Source organism: Amphibalanus amphitrite, unplaced genomic scaffold, assembly GCF_019059575.1.
Source record: "Amphibalanus amphitrite isolate SeventyFive unplaced genomic scaffold, NRLGWU_Aamphi_draft 001376F_arrow, whole genome shotgun sequence".
NCBI lineage: Eukaryota > Metazoa > Arthropoda > Thecostraca > Balanomorpha > Balanidae > Amphibalanus > Amphibalanus amphitrite.
In genome coordinates, this window is record NW_024882869.1 from 1 (window position 1) to 26,290 (window position 26,290).

A 26,290-nucleotide genomic window follows, 5' to 3' on the forward strand; every position below is an offset into this window, starting at 1 on the left:
ATATGCAGTTATAGACTGTGACTGCGCCGTGTTCCGATTGGTGGAAATCAGACCGGCGCCACCAGGCCATTTCGCTTTAGAGTCGAGGTCAGCCGTTTTATGCAGAATAGGTAATAAGTCACTCAGATACTGTGTAAATAGGCTTGTAGCTTTGGTATGTGGCTAATGATGTCTGTTCTATCTCGTGGTGGTTTCTACGTCATTTTGTGACCTGCTGTGCGTTCTGTGAGCCTGTCGCGCCCCTTTGCGTGTGACTGCGTGACCGTGCTGATCCATGTCTCTCTTTTGTTGCAGAGTGAGCGAGAGGGCGCAGCTCGGGACCGCGAGCTGTCTGCGGCGACCGGTGACCACACCACTGCCAGGTAAGGGTCAGAGACGAACATACAGGGAACCGAGGTGGTAGGGGGAGAGAGAAAAAATGAGAGGAAGAGAAAAGAAGGGAAGTGGGTATAGGATGCAACAATGAAAAAAATGAAGTTCATGAATGGAGAAAAGAAAGACATTTCCATGTCCCGATATTGATAGGGAGTTGCAGACCTAGCTGACGGCAGCTGCAGGTGGGCAGCTCTGGGCTAATCCAGATTGTCCTTTTCATGAGGCGACTCGGTGCACAACATTTGTTCTTGAAGGAAGACCGTCCTTTCTGGACTGATTGTCAAGGCTGCGTATGCTGCTTTCGCTTTTCAGCGATACGGAATGGCCAACCGGAATGAGACATATCCTACAGTTCCGGCTTGTATGGCAACCCTCTGGGCAACAGCCTGGTTCCTTGCATCGAGCACACATTTGCATGCATACTTGATCGGTGGGTTGTGTTTGACACGCTTTTTTGGGCCGATGTCGCCGCACGCTGCTGCTCGATGGTATGCTGATCAAGATAGCGGCTGGGATGTAGACGTAGTGTGACCAGTGGGCCAACGGATGTGAGCAGTCAGCAGGCATCCTGGCTCGAGCAAATAGTGGAGTCATTCTCTCGTCCTCAGATTCCCATTTTCAACCCTGTTCGATTGGAGGCGCCGCGCTGGCAACGGGTGGCAACGTTGCTATAATTCATGAGCGACGGGCGGTGGACATGTCTGTCCGTCCGCTCCGGAGGGCGGGGTGCCGGTGGGCGCGGTCGGTGCTGTCGGCCGACCCTCCTCTGCCCTCCACCCAGCCCTCTGTCCCGTCCGGTCCTCTGTCCGACGCAGCCAGCCCTCTGTCCGGTTCAACCCCTGTCCCGTCCGGTCCGGTCCGGCTGGTCGAACGGGTTGGCGGCGGCAGCGACAGAGTGGCTCGTTTCCGCTGAGCCTGGGTGCCATGTGAGCGGAACCGGCGCCCACGGCACCCACCCAGCCATCCCGTATCGCACACCCACAGGAGATCCCCTCCCGGCTCCCGCAGCGCGACCGACTGGGCTTTCCCGCCGGGTGGGGTGTTCGCCGGTCAGCTCCATGGACGCCGAAGCCCCGGTGAAGCCAGCGCCACCGCTGCGCTCCGCGGTCAGAGAGCGGCGGCGGCGGCTTTTTCGTCTGCCGCTCGCCGTACCGGCCGAGTCGGTGGGTCGGTGGCCGGTTGCGACACCCCCAGGCTCCGGCAGCCACCAGCTGCCCATAACCCGGCGCGCCGCTCGGCTCAGCGCGGCCGTGAGCTATGGCGGCGGTCGGCCGGCCGTCCAACGCGCCGACCAACCGGCCTGCCGGCCGCAGCCGGTACGGAGGGCTGCCCGATGATCTCTCGAGGGCGGCCTGAGGCCCCGCGCAGGTCGACGTCCGGCCGACACCGCGGACGCGGCGGACGAGAAAACATGGCATGCAGTGGCGAAACGTGACGCAGCACGGCCGATGGCGGCGAAACGTGGCGCGGACAGGTGCGTCGCACACAGCCGGACAGTCATGGCGCATGGAACGGATGGCTCGCTAAAGCGGATTTCTTTTGATTGCTGCGCAGTACTGTGCAAAGCTAGCGAAGTTGATGGCACTTTCGGACACAGCAAATACTGGCATGACGGGCTGGACTGACGCTCAACAGACGGGCCCGACCGGCGCACCAGATACCTCGCGCTCTTCGGGACAGTCTATGAAGTCCGGATCCGGGCGTCGGTCGGTGGACCGGAGGAGAAATTATCACCGTCTAAAGATGCTATCGGCGCCGGCACTCGGCGCTGGCCGGCGGGCAGCGTTAGGTGCGATCTACGAGCCGCCCGGACGGCCAGGTTTATCGCCGGCGCCTCGTCGTTCCGCGGGGCCCGGGAGTCCCGTCGTGGCCAGTGGCCGGCTGTGCACTGAGGACGGAGAGCCCGCACGCCGAGCCGGTCAGGAGAACCGGACCGAGCCGTGCCGACCGCCGCGCCGCATAGCAATGAGACGCGGCCGGCCGACCGGCAGCCGCCCGCCGCGGCCCGGCAGCTCACCGCCGCCGTCCGCCACCGCCGCCGCCCGCTGCACCCGGAACTACCGTCCATGCTCCAGGCGTGCCCCCCCGCCGCCAGACGCGGCCGCCCGCCGCGGCGGGCCCTGTCAGGCCGGCGGAGAGGCCACTGAGCCGCGCGCCGGCGTGGCCCGTGTATGTGTCAGGGGGCGAGGTCACCGCTCAGCGGCCCCGCAGCCCGCTGGGCTGTCGGCTCCGGCACCTCTGACTGCCGTCTCGGAACCCGATGCGACCCAGCAGTGCAGGCAGGCTGGCAGCCGCAGAGATGGGCGTCTCGGTCTGCAACGCGCATGGAGTTTGACGTGGCCATAGTCCGGTTGTTTGCAATGCTGCTAATGAGGCATGAGGCTGTTGGCAGAGCGAGTGAGAGACAGCTGTCAGTAGTGCAGGGCGTGAGCGAATGTCATGAGACCAAAGCCAGAGCCTTGATGTGGGTACGCCGTACCGACCGGCGAATGCATGCCGCATTCAAAAGCTGCTATGAAAGCCAGCCTGTTACGACCATCATCACCGACAGAGCCTAAATGAAAGCGGGCTGGTGCCGGCCGCAATGGCAGCCATAGCCACGGCGAAACCGGCACATCGCAGCCCACATCTGCAGAGCCCGCCGGCCGGTGACGTCACGGCCAGGAACCGGTACGATCTGCCACGGCTTAGGAACGAGTTCCAGATTAGCATTGTTCGGCGTCGCTCCTTCCTGCGTGCCGTGCACGGGTGAACCTTGGAGCCCGCGGCGGTGGATGAAGACGTCCCTGAACTCCGCAGTGGTGTGACATGTGCCCTCGTCTACCGCAGCGCCTTCACAGCTATAAGACAGGTTTGCCGCTGTCCTGCCATCGCTTCTAGACAGAGAACCGCAGTTGTGAGTGGCGGACTGGGCACGGCGGCTTGTGGACTGTGCATATGACGTCATAGCTCGGCCCATTGCGTCACAGTGGGCCCACTGTCAGTGCTCGCTCCAGGCTGACGGCACGCAGGACGTGGATGATGACGTCATAGGCGACCAGTTACGCGGTGGAACGTAGCACGGTCAATCGAAACCCTCTGCATCGGGTTGCAGCGGGTTGCAGCGATGACAAAGGCACGGTAGACGTCAATTAAATGTAGCTATTGCAGCGGGCTCAGTTACCAGCCTCGAGTTTTCCCCGTCGTTTTTCTGCGAGTCCCTTGGTCTCTCTGAAGACACGGGGACGTACCGAGCACAGGGTGGCCGAGGGCGTCCCTCCTGCATTCTCTGACCGGGCGGGCGGCAGCGCGGTGACACGCCTGGGCGGCGGCGCGGCGGCAGAGTACCGATTACTGTGGGCGGGTGCCGGACCCGCCTGCCCGCCCGTCCGCCCGTCCGCCCGCCTGCCCCTGCCGGTCGGTCGGGCGGGCGGGCGGACTCCGCAGTCCGCTGCAGCTGCAGACCGCGGTGCCAGGCGGCGTGCGGCGGCGGCGGCGCGCGGGCGGATTGCGTGTGCGCGTGAGCTGGCGTCATCGGCGTTGCGTGCTGCGACCTCGCACATCTGTGACGCGCGGCGCGGCCGCAACGGAAGCGGTTGGGCAACCTCCGCCGCGCGGCGCGAGCGGGCCGTGCGTGCGGCAGATCGGCCGCGCACGCCGGTCTACATTTCAGCAAATAAGCCTACACGCTGTCAGAGCACGCTACAATGCACCGATGTGGTATTCTGAAGGTGGGCAGATTGTGAATGGAGATAAGTGGAAAGGTCCGAAGGGTCAAGGGTGATGACAATGGTGGCATGTCTGTCAATGTCTCCCGTCGTGTATTGATCATATTTGTTTGTTGTGTGAGGCTGATCCACCTCGTCAGTTGTCAGTGAATGTTGTATTTGGGTACGATTAGATATGTAACCATTCATACTTCAGATAGACTATACGCTACCTCATCGAGCCCGATGTACTTTTTTTGTCTCAGATGGATGATGCTAACTCTCGTTTTCTTGTTGCAGGTCTGCAACTGTACCTGCCACTTAGCACAAGATACTACCAACAAAAGTTCAAAAATCTGCGTGTTCTAGGCCAGGTGAGACTCATCCGAGCTAGTTTTTGGCCCGTGGGTCAGGATCCTGGACCCGGGTCTGTCCTGGGATCCGGTCGGTGCCCCGCTGAGCCGCTGCGCCGCTGGCATAGCGCCGCGTCACGATCGGGCCAAAATCGGCGTCGTCATATTTTGGGCGCAGCTCGGGCGGTTTTTTGCGCCGCCGCCGGCGGTGATTTCTTTGTCGGTGGGCGCCGGCCGGAGCGGTGCCGGCTGCGTCAGTCGCGACGCGCAAAAACGCAACAAAAACCGGCGCTCCGTGGCAAAAACGGTGCACCGACGCCGCGCCGCGTGCGCGTCGACCCATGTCAGCGCAAACACGGCTCCGAGCCGCACCGTCTGCCGCCGGCTCCGAGGCCGCGCGGAGACAACACCGTCATGCTCGCTAACAGGGCCGCCTCCCTTGAATTCGGCGCCTCGGATATAGACAGGATGTTTTATCTGTTGCCAACCGTCAGACGACGGTCAGCAACTTCAGCGGATCGGATTGGTTCTGCTTATTTAAATCTTAACAACAGCGTCTATTTAGATATGCGTCCAAAAGATTACCTAGTTACCTCGGTGATGTTCTGTTTTCGTCAAGTGGACTACCTCTAAACTCCCAACATCCAGCGATCCAATGGCAGCGGTAGGGGCAGGAGAGGAGAGGCGTGCTGACTGATGCCGTTAGCCGGCGTCCCCCTGTGTCAGCGCGGTGCCCCCGTACCTCAGTGGCGGTGGGAGGGGCGGACAGGGAACTGACGGAGCGCCCCTCCCGACGGACCGACACCTCTCGTCTCCTGTTCACCGGCGACAGGTTCCTCTCGGGGGACACTCAGCGGAAAGGGGCCGCCTGGGACCGTAGGTGGGGCGGGCAGCGGTAAATCATCGCTCTAGCTCAGGAGGACAGGACTGTGGTTGTGTCGAGAGACGCTCCACGGCTGGGTAACTGTCAGGAGCGCCGAACTGCCGCGGGGCGAGGGCTGCCCGGCGTCCGGTGGAAGGTAGACGCCCGGAGAGAAAGTCTGATGGAGAGACGGAGAAACTGGAGATGGATATCTGGTGTGGGTGGATAGGGGAGTGTCCGGTAGGGATGGGGATAAAGCTGCATACCTATATGACGCCCGTTTGAAAGACGGCTTCACGACGACCGAGCGACGAGCGCAAACTGTGCATCAGTTTTTGTTTTCTGGCGTTTATAGTCTCCCCATGTAATGCTATGAGTATACTTGGGCATATGTGTGGACTGGACAGATCCGGGATCAACAAATGGGTCCATGGGTCCGGGTGACATCATCAGGCTCGAGACGGTGGCGAGGACTTCGAGAGAGCTTGGTAGGCACGATAAGCGAAACATGTCGAGACGGAACGCATCCGCCCCACGCTGCCTGGTAGACGTACGAAATGAGTGCAGCTGCACCTCACAGAATACCTACCTGATGAGCACTGACGGATGTTCAATAGAGAGTGACCGACCTACCTGTTAGATTGGAGAGAGTATCTGGCAGAGAGCGCTGTAGAGAGTAACCGCGCCCTGGTGGTAGAGAGTAGCGGCGCCCGGTTAGAGAGTAGCGGCGCGCGGTTAGAGAGTAGCTCTTGTTAGAGAGCGGCACTCAGTGGCGGGGTCAGCGGGCAGCCTGGCGGCCGGCCTAGCCAGCTCCGTGGCGAGTGCTGGCGATCCCCACGGTCGCCTCATCCTGCCCTGGCCGGTGTGTCGTCAGCTGACCCGTGAGCCGCCCTGAGAGGGCTCTGAGGTGGTTGTGAGTTAAGATCCGTGAGTTGCCCTGAGTCGACCGTTAGCTCTCCGTGAACTATCCGTGAGCAGACCCCGAGTCGCCCTGTAGTTAGCCGCGAGTCGCTCCTGAGCCTCCCGTGAGCCGTGGGTGAGCCTCGCCCTGAGACGTCGCTGAGTCAGATCCGTGAGTCGGCGGTCGGCCGCGCGCCGCTGATCTGCGCCGGCTAACGGTCCGGCCGGCCCGTCGGCGGCGGCGCGGCCGTCCTGCCGCCGTCAGTGTGTCAGCCACTCGCCCGGTGAAAGGCCGCCGAGCTCGGGCCGCGCCGTGTGGCACAGACGGGCGACACGACCGCGGACCAACACACTGCCGTGTCAGTGCTGCGACGGCGCGGTGCACTGCGACTCGCTCTTAGCCGCCCTGCGTGAGTGACGGCCAGTGTTGCGACAGCATCGTGCATTAGTGATTGGGGGCAGTCAGTGAAGCCGGTCAGTGTGTCGGTATTCTGCCCCGCCGCGCCGTCAGTGTCCCTGCCGCGCCGTGTGTGTGTGACGTGCGCCGTGTTCGCCGCAGATGCGTCAATGGGACGCCACGGAGCCGTGGCCAGCACGCTGCCGCCAGCCGCCGTTCAGTCGCCGCCAGCCATGCCGCCGATGCCGCACATGCCGCCCAAGAAGCGGTACCTCATGGAGAACCCTCCGCGCAACGGCGGACTCCTCCAGCTAGCTGAGGTGAGTGAGGGTGCTCTGTAACCTGGGGTTAGACGGAGAGGGCCTGCGTGGTCTGTGGGGAGATGGGCTATGTGTGGCGTGGACTGTGGAGCTTGCGAGAGTGAGGGATTGGAGAGACAGGCTGTATTCGGCCAAGAACATATGGTGGATGTATTGTGTCGTATGTCAGAGATGGTGTTTTCGGTCCATATGGATATTTTGACCTCCAGAGACGGCCCGAAGTCCACTGATTCCCACTGCAGTCCATGTAGTTCCTCGGGTGGCGCCGTCTAGGCTTCGTTGCATCATGCACCGTCACATCCTCAGTCCACCCACATGGCCTGGGCTCCAATTCGGAGCTTGTGTCCGGGCCCGACGGCTGGCCTGTTTTCCTCATTTGACCGGATCCGTGTCGAGGGGCCCGTGAAAGTCAGCCCGCGCGCGCCGCCGCCGCCACGCGGACCGTTTGGGGTCGAGTTTCGACGCGCAGGTCAGTGACCTAGATATGCGCCGGCTGCCGGCCAGGCGGCGGGCGATCGGCAGCGGGCGGGCCGCGCCTCTGACGGCTGTTTGGCTCGCGCTGGGCGGGCCCCGCTGACCGAGTGCCGGCCCGTGGGGACCCGGCTGACCCCTCTGACCCAGCTGACCCATCCCGGCGCGGGGCGCGCCTCTCTCTCCTGTGTCCGAGCCGCGCGCGCGCCGGTGGAAAGCGGTCCGTTCCGCTCGGTCCGCGCCTCCAGTCGCTGCGGTGAAAGTTGGTACGCAGCGGCCCGCCTCCGCGGCTCCTGCGGTGGCCCCTCGCCGACCAACGGACGGACGGCTGGACCGCGCTGGCTTCTCTCTGTCCTCCCTTTCCGCTCCGACGACCTTGTAAGCCGGACCGCCGGATGTCAGCTACCGCTGCCCAGTGTGGTCTTGACACCACAGTCGTTTTCGGTGAACCTCCTTGTGTACTGTACTGCTACGGTCCTTTGTGGCTCCAGCAATGTTCAACCTTTCTTTTGATCCTACCTAGGTATCCTTCACTGATGTACGGTTTTTCGTCCACCATTCTTTTTCTATCATCATCATCATCATCATCATCTCCGTCTTTTTTCCTCATTTGTCTCCTCCCTCACCTCCCCCTCTGTTACCTGTCTGTCGGTGCTCTGTCCTCCCCTATCCCAACAGCGGGGGGTGGAGATCCCAGGCCCGCCAGCTGCCGTTCGTCTGGGTTCGGCGGCAGACAGACGGGGGCTTTGTAGTGCCCGTAGCCTCGGGCCGTGACCTCTGCAGCGCACCTGCCGGCTCGGGGCGGTGGGTGGTCCGGTGGGGTAGCACCCGGTGCTGGTTCCGACCCTCAAGGCCATGACGTGGCAGGAGAGTTCACACTCAGTTGTTAGTTCTGACGCACTAAGTGCGACCCCTTGTCTGTTGCTTGATGAGAACCCCGACGAAAGCTTTGGGGGGGGGGGGGGGAGCGGTGCGAAACAGTACTGCTTTGCGGATGTGACACCTGTTTCTTGGTCAGCCGTCGGCTGGAGTCTTTCACCCGTCACTGCCGATTTTCTATTTTCGGCCCAGTTCATCGGTTGCCCGGGATCGTATCACTGATTTCAAGTCTTGCGGTGGCTCCTAGGGATGCACTAAGATCATATTTCCACATTTTATCCGCTGCTCCCCATCTCTCATCTCTCTTTCGCCCACCCCTCACGGCTTCCTCAGTGGCCATCCTCGCTCGCCCAGCCGCTCAGTGCTCGCCATGCTGCCGAGCCGACAGCCGTCGCTTTCTGTGGCATCCTCGCCGCCCGCTCGGCCAGCCAGTTACTGTATGCACGCCAAGCCGAGCCGCAAAGCCGCGCCGTCGCACCGACCGCAGCTCGCCGCCGGCCGGCGCTCCATGCATGGACCGGTCGTCACGTGTTTCCTGCATACACAATGGCGGCGCCGAGCGAGGACCGTGGCCGGGCTCGCAGCCGTGTCACGAACTGGTCACGGACGCCGGCCGCCGCGCCGGTCGCCTGGCGCGGCTGGAGACGGCGACAGACGGATAGGGGTGGGGGAGAGGGGGAGTGTGCTTGTGGTTAGAGGGATGAGGCGAGGACGTTTGATTACATTCATTGCAAAATTAATTGCGAATAGAAGTAACACGAACTCCGGACTGAGCAGACAAAGCTCAAAACATTCTGCTAGACTAGACGTCGTGAACACCCAATAGTCGCAGTGGTTGAGACGTCATTGTAGCCTGGATCACAGCAGTCACGCGCCAATGGCATCCCACGGCGCACCGGCCTACTGCACTACCGCACTGCATCGAAAGCTTCCAGGAACTTCATTTACTGGAATCACTCTGCGGAGTCGGTTCATACTCTCGGTGAAAAGGCCACTTTTCTCCGACGGGATGTGCGCCTTTTCTGGATGCAGTCCGGGTTCCTCTGACGCTGAATGCTGGCTCTTTTCCTGTTTTCGGACGTGAGCCCACAAGTTTCTTGGATCTGATGGTCGAAAGGCTTCCCTCCGCCGACTGAATGCGAGCACTCGGCGTGACGCAGTCTGCGGTTTTCCTCCCTTCCAAGCAGCAATTACACATCTGCTCGTACTGGCTGTCTGTCGGTAAATGGGTGCTTCACTGATTGGTGCATCCGTAATTGTCGGTCTTGGTAGGGCTGACAGGTGATGTAGTGTCTTGTTTCGTTACCCTCGTTGACTTGATTTACTGTGTTGTCCTGATCTCCTGTTCCTGCCCAATGACATCAATAATGCTCGTACTTTGCTGTTTGAGAACGTTTGTCGTGTCTATCTGCCTGTGCTTTCTCTAACCGACTACCGTTCTGCGGCAGGTGCCGTCGCTGCCGCGCCGCCAGCCACCTGGTGGTGACATCACAAACTACCCGCACCAGCTGAACGGCTATGCGCCGCCGCCGAACGGCCTGAACGGCCTGAATGGTCTGAACGGGACGCGGCACCGGGTCGAGTACGACCCCTCCGAGCCGCTGAACCTCACCACCGCCTCCAACCACGAGGTGCAGCTGTCGCGTATCGTCGACAAGGTGGTGGAGAAGATGCTGAAGACTAGCGGCATGGACGATGACCGCCAGGGCGACCCGCTGCGGCTGTGGTTCACTAACCAGTTTGAGACCAAACAGCGCAACGAGTGTTCGTCGACAGGCGGCTCGCCGAGTCCGCGACACAAGTCGGCCAGTCCGCAGCTGCCCAGTCCGGCGGCGGCCGGCAGTCCGGGCCGGCCCAGTCCGGGACTGGTACCCCCGGGCACAGACACGGCGCCCGAGCCGGGGCCCGAGCAGCGGCCCGAGCGGGGCCCCGAGCCGGCCGACGGCGGCGACACTGAGCCCGACACTGGCGTCATGGAGCTCACCATCGGCATGTCCGACACCATCAACCGGGTCATAGATAACGTGTACGGCCGCGACCGGCGCTCGGCAGAGGTCTCCAGCTGTAGCAGCGACTGCGTCGGCTCCACCACGCCGCCCGAGCCGCCGCCGCCGCCGCCGCCGCCGCCCCCGCCCGCAAAACGGCGCTCCCCGCCGGCCGGCGGCGCGCGGGAGCGGCCGCGCGTGAAGCGAGCCTCGCCCGGCGCCGGGGCGGGCGGCACACCGGCCAAGAGGAACCGGGCGGCGGCCACCGTCACTGCCACATCCATTGCCGCCGCGGCTGCCGCTGCTGCTGCTGCTGCTGCCGCCGCCGCCGCGACCTCCGTCTCTCCCGTGGAGAGCCCCGCAGCCAGCGACCGGTGAGTGTTGGTGGGGAGCAGGGACGGGATGGGGGTCGGGTTCAGTGGAGTATCTTATGGGAACTATATAAAGGCGAGTGGGACCGACCTGCCAGGTGATCAAAGCTTTTCCCGGCACGTTCAAACTAACTAGTGTTCGGACGAAGAGGAGTGGATGCTAGCTAGATTAGTTATTTTTCATGTCTGGGTGGGGTTTGAATAACCGATAACAGCTGTTTATTCGAGAGAAGTTTCCGTCGCTAGAGAAGCGCCACAGAATGACTTCAATGGACCAAAACCAAGTCCACCAATGACGCTTCCTATGCTGCAATAGCCGTTTTCACGACGGCCATCTGGTACACATTTGGTGCACATCTGGTACAGATTAGGTGCAGATCTGGTCAAATCAGGTTCAGTGTGTCTCTTAGCAGCTATCAGCTAGGGTTGCACTAATTGCTTATATGCCTGCTTTGTCATATTATCAGAGAGCATCATCGATTAAAACACTGAAATAATTTCATAAAATGAAGATATTTGCTGTAAAAGAAATTAGGTGCAGATTTGGTCAAATCAGGTGCATTCGCCGGATAGTCCGTCGTGAAAACGGCTAATATCAACTCGAACGCGTTCGGCGTTATTTTGAACGGTTGTATGGCAAACCGTCCACCCTCCGTCCATTCACGACTGTGGCCGGTGTGACCGCCGGTCGGCTAGTCGATCGATAGCCACACCAGCTGGTTACGGACCGACGACCGACGGGGGAGCGACCGACGGGGACCGGTCGACGCCCAGGGCCCTCTGTTTACACGGGACGGCCCGCGCAGCCGGCGCCGGGCGCAGGCACCGCCACCTGTGCTCGAGTGGCCGACCGTGACCTTCTGATGGGTGTGTGGGAGGGGCGATCGCACCTGGAGGGGGAGGGGGCACCTGCGTGGATGTGTAGAGTGGTGAAACAGTGCGGGACAACTGCGGATAGTCGGCGTACGGGAGTGACGATGTGTGATACAGAGTGCACCGGTGAAAGGGTAAGGGGTGGCAAATAGTTCAGTTGAACTCTCAACAATAATTCAGATCAAGGGATGTCTCTAGCTCGTCCAATGGGATACAATATTGCCGCTGTTACGGACTCTTCTGAAAAGAACACTGTTTTGTTGACTGGACCAACCCACGGTCTGGCTGACAGCTCTGGTTCGCTGTACTCGTATGTGCTCCAGTGGGCTCTGTCACCTCCAAGCGGCTACTGCGAGTCCTTTGGCAAAGGGTGACGTGTGTGCCTCGCGACTCTGTACAATCGACCATCGATTACCGTCTACCACCTGCACCGTCCAGGCTCGCGTGTTGACCGCGGTAACCGCCTCATCCGGCACGGGACGGCACGGGACCCGTCCACGTGTTAATGTGTTACACAGAAGGAGCCATTGGGCGCACAGGATGTCCAGATGTGCCACTTAGAGCCCAGAACTCCCGGGAAGTTCTCTCTCTGTGGACTGCTGTGCCGGAACTGAGTCAGGTAACGCCGGCGTAGCGCGGTGAGTGACCGAAGAACTGGGCTGCCCGGCCAGGAAATGATGCTGGTGCGGCCGCTGTGCTGGCTGAAAGCTCCAGTAATGTTTGTTTCCAGTGTAGGCAAACTCATGGAGATTGTGGAAGACGTTGGATGGGACGTGAAAATACCCTCTTGCGGTCATCAATCTTGTTAGCTCGGTGCCAATGAACGGCGTGGCTGATGTTTATGTATCGCAGAGGCCAACCTCATTGTCATTTTCATGTGCTGCTTGCATAGTGTTTGTCAAAACACGACTGCGGCTGAACCGAGGTTGAGGACGGTGTGGCAACACACGGACATTGGCGGCTACTGTGCTGATATCAGCAGTGTCACATACCTGGACCGACTACTCGGGTTTTGAGGTCAGAGGCCATCCGAGGTGGTTGCCCTCTGTGATATTGTGTGCCTCTTCTACGTCTCTGAGAGGCGACGGCTGTCAGAGGCCCCTGAAGGTAACCTTGTCAACACCGGACTTAGCATGGCTGTTGACAAACAACAATTCCTATCTGTTCGTTAGGGTTCGTCTGAAGAGCGACAGCATTAGAGGTGCCAGCCGGATATGGAAATTTGGAATTACAGATTCCGACATTTGAAAATTCAAGTTGAGGGATGGCTAATACTGAAGCGATTTGGAGAACATCTTTATTGACCATTGATCGTCAACATTCAATGCATGAGACAAGAGTGTCAAGGAACTGCTTGAATGCTGATGTCTATAGAAGCTCAATCAGAATCAGTGAGTGTGGTGGCAGGCAGCTGGAGGCCAGCGCTGCTTAAAATTCCGTCTGCCTGACGTCAGTCGCTGCAGCGTTCTGCATTCGACAGCATATCAATATCCTCTGAAGCTGTTCGGGTGAGCACACAGTGGCGGGGAACCCCGGGACCCCACGAAGTGACCCGAGCGCGCCACTGGGATATCGACCTCTCCTCCGACTAGCTGCGGGAGTGGAGCGGATCAGCCACCCTCAGCCCCTCTCCCCAGGCTCCACGAACTGTCCAGAGGCGACCCTGTTGCCAAGCGACGGACGGGGGCTGAATGCCCCCCCCCCCCCCCGATCGCCGTGTGGCTGTGCTCGGCTGCGAGTTTCGGTGACACACTGACCTTTACCGACCGGTCGCTCGGATCGACCGACTGGCCGATCTCTGCTGCTGCCGCTGTCGTTGGCGTTGCTGTTGATGCTGCTGTTGTATGCTGTCATCTCTGACGCGGCTGTGCGCTACAGTGATCCCGTTCTCCGCACTGTCAGTCCCAGGCTCAGCCCGGCCGTCGGCTATCCCTGTGAGCGGCTCGGTGGCACATCTCCTCCGGTCTCCGCCGCGATCCTTGGTGATGATCCGACCCGCCCTGGCGGTCTGTCGGCCACCATTGGGCGTAACCGGAGCGGACAGCGGCCATCACCGCTCTGGTGCCGCCGCTGGCAGGCCATTGGTGCTGCGGGCACGGGGCGGGTCGGGCCGAGACAGGCACCGCCCACACACGGGCTGGGTGGAAGATGGGGGTGAGGCGGAGGATAGAACGGAGGACGGTGGGCGGGACGGGGGAGGATGGTGGGAGGGATGAGAAAGAGGACGGTCTTGATTGATCGGGGGCTGGTCTTGAGGATGGATGAGAGAAGCTGGAACTAGGTGGCGCATCTAAGGGACAACTCAACTGGACAGTGGACACATTGCCGAAGACTAGAGATTGTGATTGTGGACCATTGAGAGTGAGTCCACTAAATCGGCAATACAGCTGTTTGGCATGGGTGCCACTTATCAGCCTCGCTCCTGCTCGACCGGCGCTCGGTGCCTGAAGCGCTGCACCAGTGACTGTGTCACCGCTCGGTGACACGTCCCGGTGTCACCTGACACCGGCTCTGTGCCCGGTGACACGCTGAGGGCAGTGCTGACGCACGGACCGCGCGCCGGCGGCCCTATTTCGCTGTCTAATCGAGAAGTGCCGGACGGAGTTCGGGGAAACCGGAGCACCTCCGCTCCAGGAGTGCTGACGTAGGCGGGGGCTGGGCACAAAACTGTGGACCCGCTGACGAGGGAGTCCTCAGTCAGATCCAAGGCCCTAAAACATAGTCAGGTCCACTGGAAAACGACTGGTAGGAGCGTCACGTGAACAGATACACACAAATTAAAACCCATATAATTGATCTTTCCCCGTGAGGCTATGACGGTTGCGACGGTGTTTATTAAGTTCATCAAAATGTCCCGTAGAGTAAATGAGGTCATGTTTTGAGTGACGTTGGAAGTTGGAACTGACCTTTCACCAGGTTCAGCTGAGAAGTTTGACAGCGGCCGAGCTGCTGTCCTCGTTTGGGCGCTGTGTGACTCAGCTCTGTCCGGCTTCGTCTGACCTGGTGACCGGTGTCATCCCATCCGTGACAGCGTGACCTATGTGATCCCATCCGTGTCATCATGACCTTTGTGACCCCGACGGCCGCTGTTCCACACACTGACTGTCGGTGGCCACCTGTCCCAGCTCCCCTCTGTGTGAACAGGACACTGACGGATGTTCTATCTACCATAGACTGTCTGTGGCAGGCCTGTTCCCTCTCCAAACCCTGTGAACTCGTCCTCGTCCTCTGACCGACTGAGGCACTGACGGCTGTTCTCTACCTCCACAGATTGTCGGCGGTGGCCAGCGATGACGAGGACGGCGGAGGGCACGGCCTGGTCATCGACGAGACGCCCAGTGTCGGCGCCGGCGACGACCTCTCACCGTGAGTTTGGTCATCTACTCTGCTCCCTACTTTCTCCCTCTCCTCTCCTCTCCTCTCGAGATAGGATTTTCCTCCCTCTAGTATCATCCCTCAGTCCTCTGTATGTTTCACTTTGAGTTCGATTCTGTTTCATTGTGACCATTATGTATTTCATGTGCGGCTCTGCAATATCAGCGAAGTTTCCGTCTTTTCGTGTACCTTCCTCTAATCCTAAGGGCCGATTTCCCAGCTCTGAGGGGTATTGGACGGCGTCGATCGCCCTTTAGTACGATAGGTCCGAAGTGGCACACCCCACGTACCCCACTACAGCTCTGCCCTGTTCCCATTATGTCAGTGGACGAGCAGCATGCGGTCAAAAGGTCACCTGTGACGCCCACTCTTGACAGCGCTACCGGTGCCGAACCCGTAATGCAGGACGCACCCTGTACGTATGTCTGTCTGGCTGTTTGTGTGTGTGTCTGTTTATCTGTCTAACTGTCTGTTTTGTATAAAACTGCGGACGGTCGTCGGTGCTGGTACTGCGTATCGGGATAACCATCCAATCACCCCCGTACACCTGTGTGGGCGTGGTACCGGGTATCGTGCTGCAGTGCACGCTAACTGACGCCACTATGGACATTGATTGCGGGCTGCCGTGCTCGTCAGACAGTTATGGCCCAGTCAGGCGTTTTTGTGTGTGACGTCATGGAACCATCATCGTGGCGGTGACGAGATTGGTTGGATGCTGGAAGCTGTGTGTTTTAACGAGCTATTATGCTGAATTCCCAGAGTGTGTGTATGATTGTGTGTTGTTTGTCAGTGATCCAATGGCGTGCCAATAGTCTATTAATGTGTGGCAATGATCCAGTGATGTGTGTGAGGTCTGGTGACCACATTTAGAATTTAGATCGTCATTCATCTTATCTCGTCAGCTGACGATATCGTGTATATTTTTCTCGGCAGGGACAGTCGTACCGAGCGGTCGCCGCCTGCCGTCGAGCCCGGGTCGCCGCGGCGGCGCAGTAGAAAACGCAACCCTCCCGCCGATGTTCGGATAGGTGAGCAGCGGGGCGGACGACCCAGGGAACGTGACGTCACATTTCGTCACGGTGCTGCACCTCATCCGGGCGGCGCCGAATTGTTTGTTACGTTGGGTGAAACTGCTTCCTGTAATATCCCGTCAATTACACATATCCCCGAACCCATTACCCGTGAGAATCATTACGTCGGGTCATTAGTAAGATCTCCTTGAGCTAACAGCTGACAGTCTCAGCGATATCAGACGTCCGCTCTCACATTGAACCACTCTCACACGCGCACATACACAAACACGCCCATGTGGGAATAGGCACGTGTCCTCAAAGCCACCGGCGGCGGCGAATCTGTGTCACGAGTGGCACAGATAGTGTCCGGCCGAGCTGAATCTGGGTCAGGACGGCATCGGAGGCGGTCCGCCGGCTGGCTATCAGTGGCGACCATTCATGGTACGGCTGCCGCAGATAGCAGCCTCTTCAGATCAGCTGGTGGAGCAGCCCGCGCCGATCAGTGGGTGGGAGAGGGCGGGTCGATCAGCCAAGGATGGGTTAGAGAGAGTTTCGGGGAGCGGTCTGACCCATATACTGGCCCGAGGCGTGCCGAAGGGTCGCGACTGGCCGGTCGCGCCCGCTGGTGTGGTTGGGGCCGGGCGTGCGCGGTGGATTGGGGGGGGGGGCGTACGTGACGTCATTAATCTGCTGGGAGGCGAGTGGGCGGGTTTGAAAGGGCGCAGCGTCTCGGATAAAGTGGGCGCGCTATGGGATAGTAATCTCCAGCTGCGTGAGCAGGCGGCGCTGAAATGGGGTCACGGCCACTGGAGTCGGCAGTTAGGTCACGGGGTCAGATGGGCCGCAGTCGATCAGCCCATAATTCACAGAATTCCAAGAATCGGTGTGGTGTGGTGGGAGGTATAACTTTAACGTTTCTGAAAAAGGATCGGATGCTGCACACGTTTTGAGGCAGCAGCTCATTAGTTCCTCAGGAATGGTCGGCGTAACCATTTATGCTGTTTATCGTCCTGTGTTACTCCATGGCTCAATACTGGGTACAGCGTGCTCACAGTTCCCCTTTAATACCCTCCCCGTTTGAGTCGCGGTGGAAAAACCGGCTTTTGGCTAGGCCTCGGCAACCCACCTGGCCATGACGGAGACGCGTACATGTACAGTCCAGTCGCTAGAACGGTGCGATTGGATGGCTGGATCCCTCTTTGCACGTGTGGCGCAGTACGGGCTGGGACGGGAACGGGACGGAGCGTACCGCCGTCTGTGGTCGGGTGCTTCCCACCGGCCGGAGGGCTGACCGAACGGCAGCAGTTGTGGCTGTTTTCGGAACTGAACGTTATCGCCGCTCCTGGCGTGCGCTAACACTCAGCAACACTCGGCAAGCCCCCGGGGCTGGGATTCCGAGCAAACAATGCACAAATGCTTACATGGGAGCCACTTCGGATGTTGTATTTGATGTTTTCACATGACAGGTCTATGTGTGCTGTTCATTGTCCCCATCGTTTTGAGGGTGGGTGTGCCGATTGGTACTGTGATGGGGATGCAACAGACCGGTTTCGTACCGTATCCAGGGAGTCAAATGCTGTTGGGAACGGCTGCCGCCAGACATTCGTGGTATCCCGATTTTGCGAAGTGATTTCGTCTCGCTTGGTTACCTTGCGGACACCCAGAGCGTTATCGTTGCTTGCCGCCCGCTGTTGCAGTGTCATGTCTCCTTATGTGTGGTCTTATAGGATATGCTCCCCACGTACGGTCCCCGGTCCCCAGATGTGCTCTGTTGTCCTTCATTGTTCCACGCTGCTGATAAATGTGCTGTCATATCCGTTACTCATCACTCACCACCCTTCTCTTTCTTTCTCAGGAGACTCAAAGCTAGCCGATTCTGCAGCTGCGCCCAATAAGGGCAGCCGCAAACGCAAAGTAGGAAAAGAAGACATCGTTCGCATCCAAAAGGACGGAGACAGCGGTAAGTATGACGTCAGCACGCTACGTCATCGATGACGTCAGCCGGCGTCTGTCGTCGGTGGCTTGTCAGCGTGTTTTAGAAACTGCGCCACTTTAACAGATGGTCGTTACGCTTTCGAAGGCTGAAAGTGTGTGTGAGTTGCAAATGCAGAGCGTGATTACGCTACACTGATAGGCGACTGGCGAGCGTGTGCACACTACACAGCCCTGTGCTATGGTAGCACTGATCTTCGTTACGTTTCGGTCACAGGACACGACAGTCGGCACGTTTGTGGGCCGCAGAGCGGCGTGTGCCTAATTTAACATATGGGTGGATGGTTACATCTGTCTAAGAGGTCTGAAATCAGTGATAGGATGCCTCAATTGGTTGGCGTATTGGCGTGATTGAATGTCGTAGGGGTTCGACGTGCTCTGTGGTTTGCGACGACCACGCGGAATTCGCTACCATGTCGAAGTGGGAGGGTTTCAGATATTGACGTTGTGTGTTTTTTGTCTCCCACAGGTCTGGATAGCCCGTGCCCTCCCTTGCCCGCCAAGGACAGGTCCAAATCTCAGCCAAACTGAGCTCGCATCTACGTGCTCGCCCACAAAATACGGGACACCGGCGTCTTCAAAGGCCACTGCCGTTCGCGTATACCGCTCTCTTCTCTCCGTCTCGCCGCGCCCAGAGCTACCTGTCGGCCGCGGTGGCAACCCAAACTTCACTTGTACAAATAGAGGTGGCATGCGTGCGCGTCGCGGCGGCCCTGTGATGATAGTCGGTCTCGCCGGCTCGGCTCGCGCGCCGCCGCCGGTCGCACGGAGCCACAGACGCAATACAAACGGAATGCCGGTAGCCGGCTAAACAGCGTGTGCTGGTGTGCTAGGTAAGTGTGAAGCCCGTGTGCCCATTGCGAGTGTGAGTGTGCGCGTGTGTGTCCCACACGAGCGCGCCAGAACGATTTGTTATTTATTGTAAGGGTGGCAATTATGTTGTTGATTATCCATTGAGCTTGATATCCAGAGGGTGGGTGCCTTTTCTATTAATATTGGTGTACACCGTTATGCAATCTCATGTGTTCCGACTTGTTACGAGTGTTCGGTGGGCGGGGCGGAGGGGCACGCGCGGCTCGCCGGTCGCCGCCCCCTCCGACCGCAGTCCCCGACGGCCGCGACCCGACGAGACGAACCGTTACCGAGGCCCGAGATTACCAGGGCGGGCCGCCCGGGCGCGCACACGCCGACACGTTAATGTGATGTCTTTTTTTACCGTCTCTCGACAAAGGCCTCGTTCGGTCTGCGTAGTTCGGGCCGTCTGCTTTAAAATTGTATGGATGTGACTCGAATAAATTATAGCTGAAGGTGACGCCGCCTTTCGACCTGTGGACGTTGGGAAAAGGGGCGATGATGTCGACAGTTCGGAGGGTATGAACGACTCAGCCACTGCGTCGGTTGTTTTAGCCACCGGCCACGCGACCACTGCTGTCCCGACTCGACTCTCGCCCGGAAACACCAAACCACATCAACATACAATTACAAAGCCCGGTGCCCAGCGCAGCCCATACCGAGTCCTTAGTCAGCTGATCGCCCATTCACCTGTGCGTGCGTCACGTGTACATACACCTGAGTCAGTCACGCGTGTATTGCACCGGTACGGCAGCGGATCGGATACAAACACTTCGTTTCCACAAATATTCGTAAATGGTACGTCAATTGTGATGAAGATTTGGGGGTTTAGGGCGCCCGAACTGCGGTAGTCATCGGCACCCATGGGTTCGTCAATGATCATGAGCTTGCAACACACAAATAACGTATAGCGAGTACTACATATTTATCATACCCTGACACATCTTACTTCACACCAAACACAGGGCTTCACACGCACTGAGCACTAAAAATTCTACATCAGACGAGCGAAATTGGGGGTTACTTAGCCCCGCAACTTGCATATCACAATTGGTGCCTGACTTTCGTTCCTCTGACCAGCAAATGAGAGTAGATTGGAGCAGTCAATGCGCTGTACGTCCGTCAACAATGTCCAGTTGCCAATCGCAAATGACTCCCCAAAGTCGGCAGCAGGACGCACTTCGACGTACCTTAAGTCGGGAGCAGCCCACAGCGCTGTTTGGTGCGGAACCCGTCTAGATCATCGGGCTACTGACAGCCGTAAAGCGACACTCACATATGTCCCCCGCATGATCTTCACTACACACACCTGGCGAGCGCCACCTCCGCCTGTACCAACCTTCATACTCTCCATCTGTGTCTGTCGTCGGTCAGCTAGCGTCTGCAGGCGCCTCCAGTTCGTCAAGCAGCCTCTGACGGCGCGCCTCGTCCTCCAGCCGGTCGTGGATCTCGTCTAGCCGCTCTCCAGCGAGCACCAGCGGCAGGCCGTGCAGGCTCAGACCCAGCCGGTGGTCGGTGACACGGTCCTGAGGGAAGTTGTACGTGCGGATCTTCTCCGAGCGACTGCTGCTGCCCACCTGAGACGGAAGGGAGGGCCGAGGGGTGTTATGGGGAACGGAGGGCGGGCTGCGGCTGTGAAACGAAACTCTGATGTCAACAGCATGTACACAACTACCCTGGCCTTCGATAGACATCCAGACTGATCGAGTGTTACAGAGAATCAAAATATCACACCAGAGTTGACCATAACCTTACACTCCCACGCCAGCTGTTGCCGAAGTAACCCCCCCCCCCCCCCGGCCCCCCATCCTCCGTGTATCCAGCACGACGAACAGCGCCCCCGCTCACCTGTTGTTTTCTGGCGGCCGCCCGCTCCGCCTCAGCCTTGTCCAGCTGCCGCTGATAGAGGCGCGCGCGCAGCAGCTCCAGCGCCCGCTCCTTATTGCGGTGCTGGCTGCGCATCTCCTGACACTCGACGGCCAGCCCGGTGGGCAGGTGGACCACGCGCACTGCGCTGTCGGTCGTGTTCACGTGCTGGCCGCCGGCACCGCTCGCCTTTTTGGTTTCGATCTTGAGATCGCCGGCCGGCAGGTGCACGTCGACGGCCTCCGGCAGCGGCAGCACGGCCACGGCCACAGTACTCGTGTGCAGTCGGCCGCCCTTCTCCGTGCGCGGCACGCGCTGCACCCGGTGCACGCCGCCCTCGTACTTAAGCCGCGAGTACACGCCCTCACCGTGCACAGTGGCGGCCGCGTACCGCACGCCGCCCAGTCCCGTGGTCTCGTGCTGGGCCACCTCCATGCGCCAGCCGCGCCGCTGCGCCCAGCACTCGTACATGTCGAGCAGCTCGGCGGCGAACAGCATCGCCTCCTGGCCACCCACGCCGGCGGTCACCTCCAGTAGCGCCGAGCACGCGTCGGCGGCCGCCGCGCCCGCCAGCCGGCTCTCCAGCTCAGTCAGCGCGCTCTCGGCGTCGGCCTCCAGCCGGGCGGCGTCCAGCTCGGCCAGCTCGCGCAGCTCGGGGTCGGCGCACAGCTCCTGCAGCTGGCGGCGCTCCTCGGCCAGCCGATCGAGCAGGTCCAGCAGCTGCACGGTGCCGGCCAGCTGGCCGCGGCGCCGGCCGACCGCGCCGCCGCCGCGACCCGCCACCAGCTCCGCCTCCAGGTGGCGCAGCTCGGCGCGCGCCCGCGCCGCGTACGCCGCCAGCCGCGGGTCACCGGGCGACAGGTGAAGGTGGCGCCACTGCGGCAGCACTGGGACCGAGGCCACTTGCTGCAGAAACACACACCATTGGGGACTGTCACCATCACTTCTCGGAGGCTCATTGTTAGAACATCGACGCAGCAGTCTGCAACATGCTAGCATTGCAATAATTAAAAAAATACTGCCATCATTTTGAACACATTAGGGAGGTGTGTTACCTGACATAGGTATATGCTGATCACAGCATGTTCTTTAACCAACAGTAAGTGTTTCTTATGATACAAAAATAAGAATATCTCAGCAGCACATTTAGAGATAAAAGAGTGATGCAATTTGAGAATCTAGCAGAACATATAGCAGATGCCCAAAGGAAAGACAACTTAATGAGAGCACACATTTTCGAGCTACAAAAACTGCCATGTTTTTGCTAACTGTTTGAGTTATGTTTGAGTTTGAGTTACTGTTGTTAAGTTAACTGAGTTAACTGTTGTAAAGTAGAATTAATTATTGAACTGTTAGACATCTTTTATGTGTCTGTTCCAAATCAGATTTGACTTTTACTTACCCATTGCCTTAACTTGTAAAATATTTGCTTCTTCTGCTTGGGTCGCTGTAAAATATTTAGCAGTCTAGAAGAAGAATGGAATGGATTTGAGATTTTCAGTGTGTCTATTGTACATTTTAGCATTGCAGGAGATAGGCAGCCAGCCTGAAAAGGAATAAAGCCAAAAATCAACAAGCTAACTCAACTTTACAAAAGACATGATTCTTGCTTCGCTGGAACGCTCTCTGGAGAATTCTAGAGCTTTCTGGAGGTTTCTGGAGGCGCTGGAACAAGCCCAACGTGATGGGCTGTGACCTTGTGTGAATTGTGGACCATGGTCAAGTCCAGATGTAAAACCACCGTCAAAGACCCTATATTATATGAAGTATCCCACCATCAATGTAAATGCATCTTCTCTATAAAACTGACTCACAAATTGCTATAAATATTAGAGGCAAGAGTGCAAAATGGTTATCATTTTGCTGTTGTCTCCCACCAAAATTAACAGTTTTGGGACACTGAAAACGGCATGACGCACAATTATTTTATTGTTATGGTAAGTCATAGCTGATAGCCAGTTATAATATTCAAATGAACATTTCATCTTTTTACAATGGTATATTGATATTACATACTTACTACGCTTACTACCAACCTTGTTTATATCAAGGCCCGATATACCGTTTATATTGGTTTATTAGGGCCTTGGTTTATATAGCCTGGCTACCAACTTACCTACTATCTTACTACCCGGCCACGGTCATAGATTTACTACCCAAGGCCATCTCATCTATTGGTACTACATATACCCTGAGGTACTACGGGCCTTGGGTACTGCCCGTACTGCCCACAGTTTTAATATGTATATTTTTAGAAAGAAAATGCTACACAAGGCTAAGGCCGTGCATCAATATACGGACGACCAAGGCCCTAAAACATACGGACGACGGTGAAAACAGGGCCAAAACAGGGCGCCTGGGGCAATTTGATCAAGGTTCGTGAAATTTACACGTGACGTTTGGCATATAGAAGGCCCTTGGAGCGGGAGAAGTTCCAAATGTCACGTGACTAATATGCCCTCCGGCCACGGACGTATAATTAAACCGGACCCGCAACCACCTCCATTCAGGTGAAGCCGACAAGGCGCCATCTTACGTTGCCAAAAAAAACCGTGCTCTGTGGCTCTGAAAGGTCATCGAACCATTACAATTGGAATTGCGTCTAAACAGATGATCGGATCGAGATGCTGGTGGTACCGTTCGATGGGTAATGCCTTGAGGCAGGTGATGATGCATGTCACAGGTCATTCGGTGTCACGTGGCGCGTGCCACGTGCCGACAAAGTCGGGAAGGGCAAAAACCTTTAAGCGACGCTCCAAATTAAACGGTGCGCGGCACAGGTGCCAAATTCACAGGTCACATGTCCCGGTGTTTGACCATTAACATATGATATCCTCTGCAGCAGGGGGTGCGGAATGCACGCGCCAGGGGCGAAAAACATGTTTTGAGGATGCATCCTCCGATTCCGGAAAACCTTGACCTAGGCACACCAAATTTGGCAAACTGACACTACTGGACACGCGCTTTAAGGTGCTGTACAAATAGGCGTGCTTGGGTACACGGTGCACGTGCTGTGCACGTGCAAACCTTTTGATGTTGCACTCTGTGTCACACATGCGATTGCGGTGACATGCGGGTAGCGCTGGCAAGCTCAAAGTGCCAAATTTACACAGGCCACCCAGAATGCATCCCAGCATAGTTATTGAGCATATCTATCTCCTGGTGGACCCCAAAGGTGCGCTCTGCACGTGCAAAAAATTATCCGCGCCGGGCGGTGGGGATGCTTGGACATACCAATACCATGTAGGTTTATGTAAATATCTCGAAAACGGCGTTGTGGAGCGCCGCCATTTTTAGCACACCCTTTCATGTATATTTTTTTCATACATGCTGCATAACTCTCAGACCCAGGTCACTCAAGGTTAGGTCACCAGGTTACGTCCAAATGGCCAATTACCTTAGGAAAAGTTACAATGCCCGTCATAGCTACACAGACTGAACAATCGGTCTAAAACGTTGGTGGCCATTACTAAGAGCACCATATAGGTATACGTAAAGTATCTTATCCATAATAAAGTATCAATTATCCATAGTAAAGTAGCTTATCCATAGTAGGTGTCAACCACCACTGATGGCGTCGTAACATGTTACGAAGGCACTAAAACTATAACTTCTTAAATGTTAAACTGAATTCTAAATTCGAAATCAGCTCCAAAAACTGTCCTAGAAACATGTAAAACTCGAAAAGGTGAACCAAGGTCGTGTGCCACATTTGAAAGATTTCCCATTTTATTTTTCCTAGGATAAGAAGCTTCTGTTTTTACCTAATATCGCAAAAAAATCAAAAATGGGCCTGGAATAGTGCCTTTTTCGCCTAAAAGTTTTTCGGTTTTTAGATATGTATAACAACTGTAGTGGGCTCACCTGCAAACAGGCGTCGGGCAACAATCGCGAATGCGGCGCACTTGTGACAATAAGCAAAGGTCATTATAGTGTTACGACCATACGACGTACGGGAATGAGTTATCAGCTGTCTAATCGTAGACAACACAATGTCGAGCCTTAAAGGAAATAGTTCACATTTTAACATGGGTTTTGAACTGGAATAGCAGTTCCGTAGCTTGGGCTGAGACGAGCATAAATCAGGAGCTTTTACAGCCCAACGATCACCCTAGGCAAAGATATTCTATTTCTCGTCCCGAAAAATGTGTCTTGCGTTGAGGATGTGTGCCTTGCATATATTCGCATCCAGTATGAAACGAGCATGGGTCCCGAAAATTCTTCAGAAACTAGAGAAATTATCTACGAGAACTCTAGAGAAATTCGCTCCAGTGAGGCGCTCCAGTAACAAAAGCACGAGCAGATCGCCCAAATGCCGGTGGCCGCGATAATTTTCAGTTTCTGAAGAATTTTCGGGACCCATGCTCTTTTCATACTGGATCGCGTGTGCCTTACAGAAACTGAAAAGTTCTTCCTATATCAAAAATATAGAAAATAATCTTTTGTTGTAAAAAGGTTTTATTTTCTTTGCTGATCATTTTGAACATAAAAAATCACAAATCCATTGCAAAAAAAATAATTTCGTGAAAGTGAACTATTTCCTTTAAACTGTAAGCCCGTATTGGTATTGTTTCTTTTATTTGGCTGTCGAACATTATTTATGGTTTGAAATATGATTTTATGTAAAATAATTGATATGAAAAAGCCGTCTTATAAGTTATGACCCCATTTCACCCATAGAGATCTTATATACATAGAGATGACACGCCTATGTTAAAACACTTGATTTCGTGGCGATTCAGTGGGTCTTTTTAAGCAAGGTTTTCTGGGGTGCCATGGCCCGTGACTTGCATTTTGTAAGTATTCGGTCAAGGAGATTGTGTTCACATCCGCTTATTTTTAAGTACAGTTTTTTCTTTTTAGTCTAGCTGTGACGCTTTCGAGCGTTATTATTGAAATGAAATTAGGCATGTTTTAACCTTATGCTCGTACACTGAAAAAAATTTTTACTCACTTTTCTGAGTAATGACTGAGTTGCCATTTTGTCCAATGGTAAAACTCACTCTAAATCCGCGTACTCAGGTAAAACTCAGGGCGGAACGCAGGTAAAACTCGGGCAAAACTCATTGCAAGTGAGTAGCATGTGAGTAACAAAGTGAGTTGCCATTTTGTCCGATGGTAAAACTCAGATAAAATTCAGTAAGTACTCATGCGTAACTCATGTCCTACTCAGACAACTCAGGCCAAACTCAGGTATTAGTAAGTCATTACTCATGAAAAACTAGGAAGTAACTCACATGTAACTCAGCTGGTACTAATGTATAACTCAGGTGGTAGTACGGCCATAACTCAGTTGGAACTCATCGGTTATTCAGTGAAAACTAGGGCTGTACTCAGGACGTACTCACGTCGATAACTCATACGATACTCGGGTGTTACTCAGGCGCCGCCTGAAACGGCTGATCTGATTCGTTTTATATTGGCTCAAGCCAATGTATAGGCTCGCCGCCCATGATAACAGCTGCCGCATCAGCATTATGCAATATGCATGCATGATGCTCATACAACAGCCACTACCAGGCAGCTAGTCTATATATTGGGATTGGCCAATATATAACGAATCATTGCCCAAAACCAGCATACATATCTGTATTATACCATGCCCGACCAACGTCTAGTCTTGCACTATTCGCCCCAGCCCTTACAAGAAATACATGTTTGTAGAAACGGTCGCATTGCGCTGTATTTCAATTCTGACACACGCCAAACTGCGTCGGGGG

The 26,290-nt window shown here is 56.6% G+C and overlaps 2 protein-coding genes across 6 annotated transcripts; one reads left to right on the plus strand and one right to left on the minus strand.

Annotated features, from left to right (window-relative positions):
* Positions 1–280: 280 nt before the first annotated feature.
* Positions 281–19,164, plus strand: LOC122372593 (serine/arginine repetitive matrix protein 1-like). 2 transcript variants are annotated; one of them, XM_043349981.1, is made up of 8 exons: positions 281–362; positions 4,362–4,435; positions 6,736–6,893; positions 9,692–10,602; positions 14,743–14,838; positions 15,781–15,875; positions 17,716–17,820; positions 18,322–19,164. In XM_043349981.1, the coding sequence occupies exons 3-8, from the start codon at positions 6,744–6,746 to the stop codon at positions 18,381–18,383; spliced, it is 1,419 nt and encodes a 472-aa protein (XP_043205916.1). In that variant the 5' UTR covers positions 281–362; positions 4,362–4,435; positions 6,736–6,743; the 3' UTR covers positions 18,384–19,164. The 2 variants fall into 2 exon arrangements, with proteins under 2 accessions (XP_043205916.1, XP_043205917.1); XM_043349982.1 differs by lacking the exon at positions 281–362 and adding an exon at positions 4,057–4,085.
* Positions 19,165–19,425: 261 nt separating this feature from the next.
* On the minus strand, positions 19,426–22,902 carry LOC122372594 (peptide chain release factor 1-like). 4 transcript variants are annotated; one of them, XM_043349984.1, is made up of 4 exons: positions 22,687–22,902; positions 21,973–22,116; positions 20,553–21,476; positions 19,426–20,281 (listed from the first exon to the last, which is right to left on the minus strand). In XM_043349984.1, exons 2-4 carry the CDS (start codon positions 22,093–22,095, stop codon positions 20,075–20,077), a joined length of 1,254 nt encoding a protein of 417 aa, XP_043205919.1. In that variant the 5' UTR covers positions 22,096–22,116; positions 22,687–22,902; the 3' UTR covers positions 19,426–20,074. The 4 variants fall into 4 exon arrangements, with proteins under 4 accessions (XP_043205919.1, XP_043205920.1, XP_043205922.1 ...); XM_043349985.1 differs by having other exon boundaries at positions 22,840–22,899; XM_043349987.1 differs by having other exon boundaries at positions 22,872–22,893.
* Between the last annotated feature and the right edge of the window lie 3,388 nt (positions 22,903–26,290).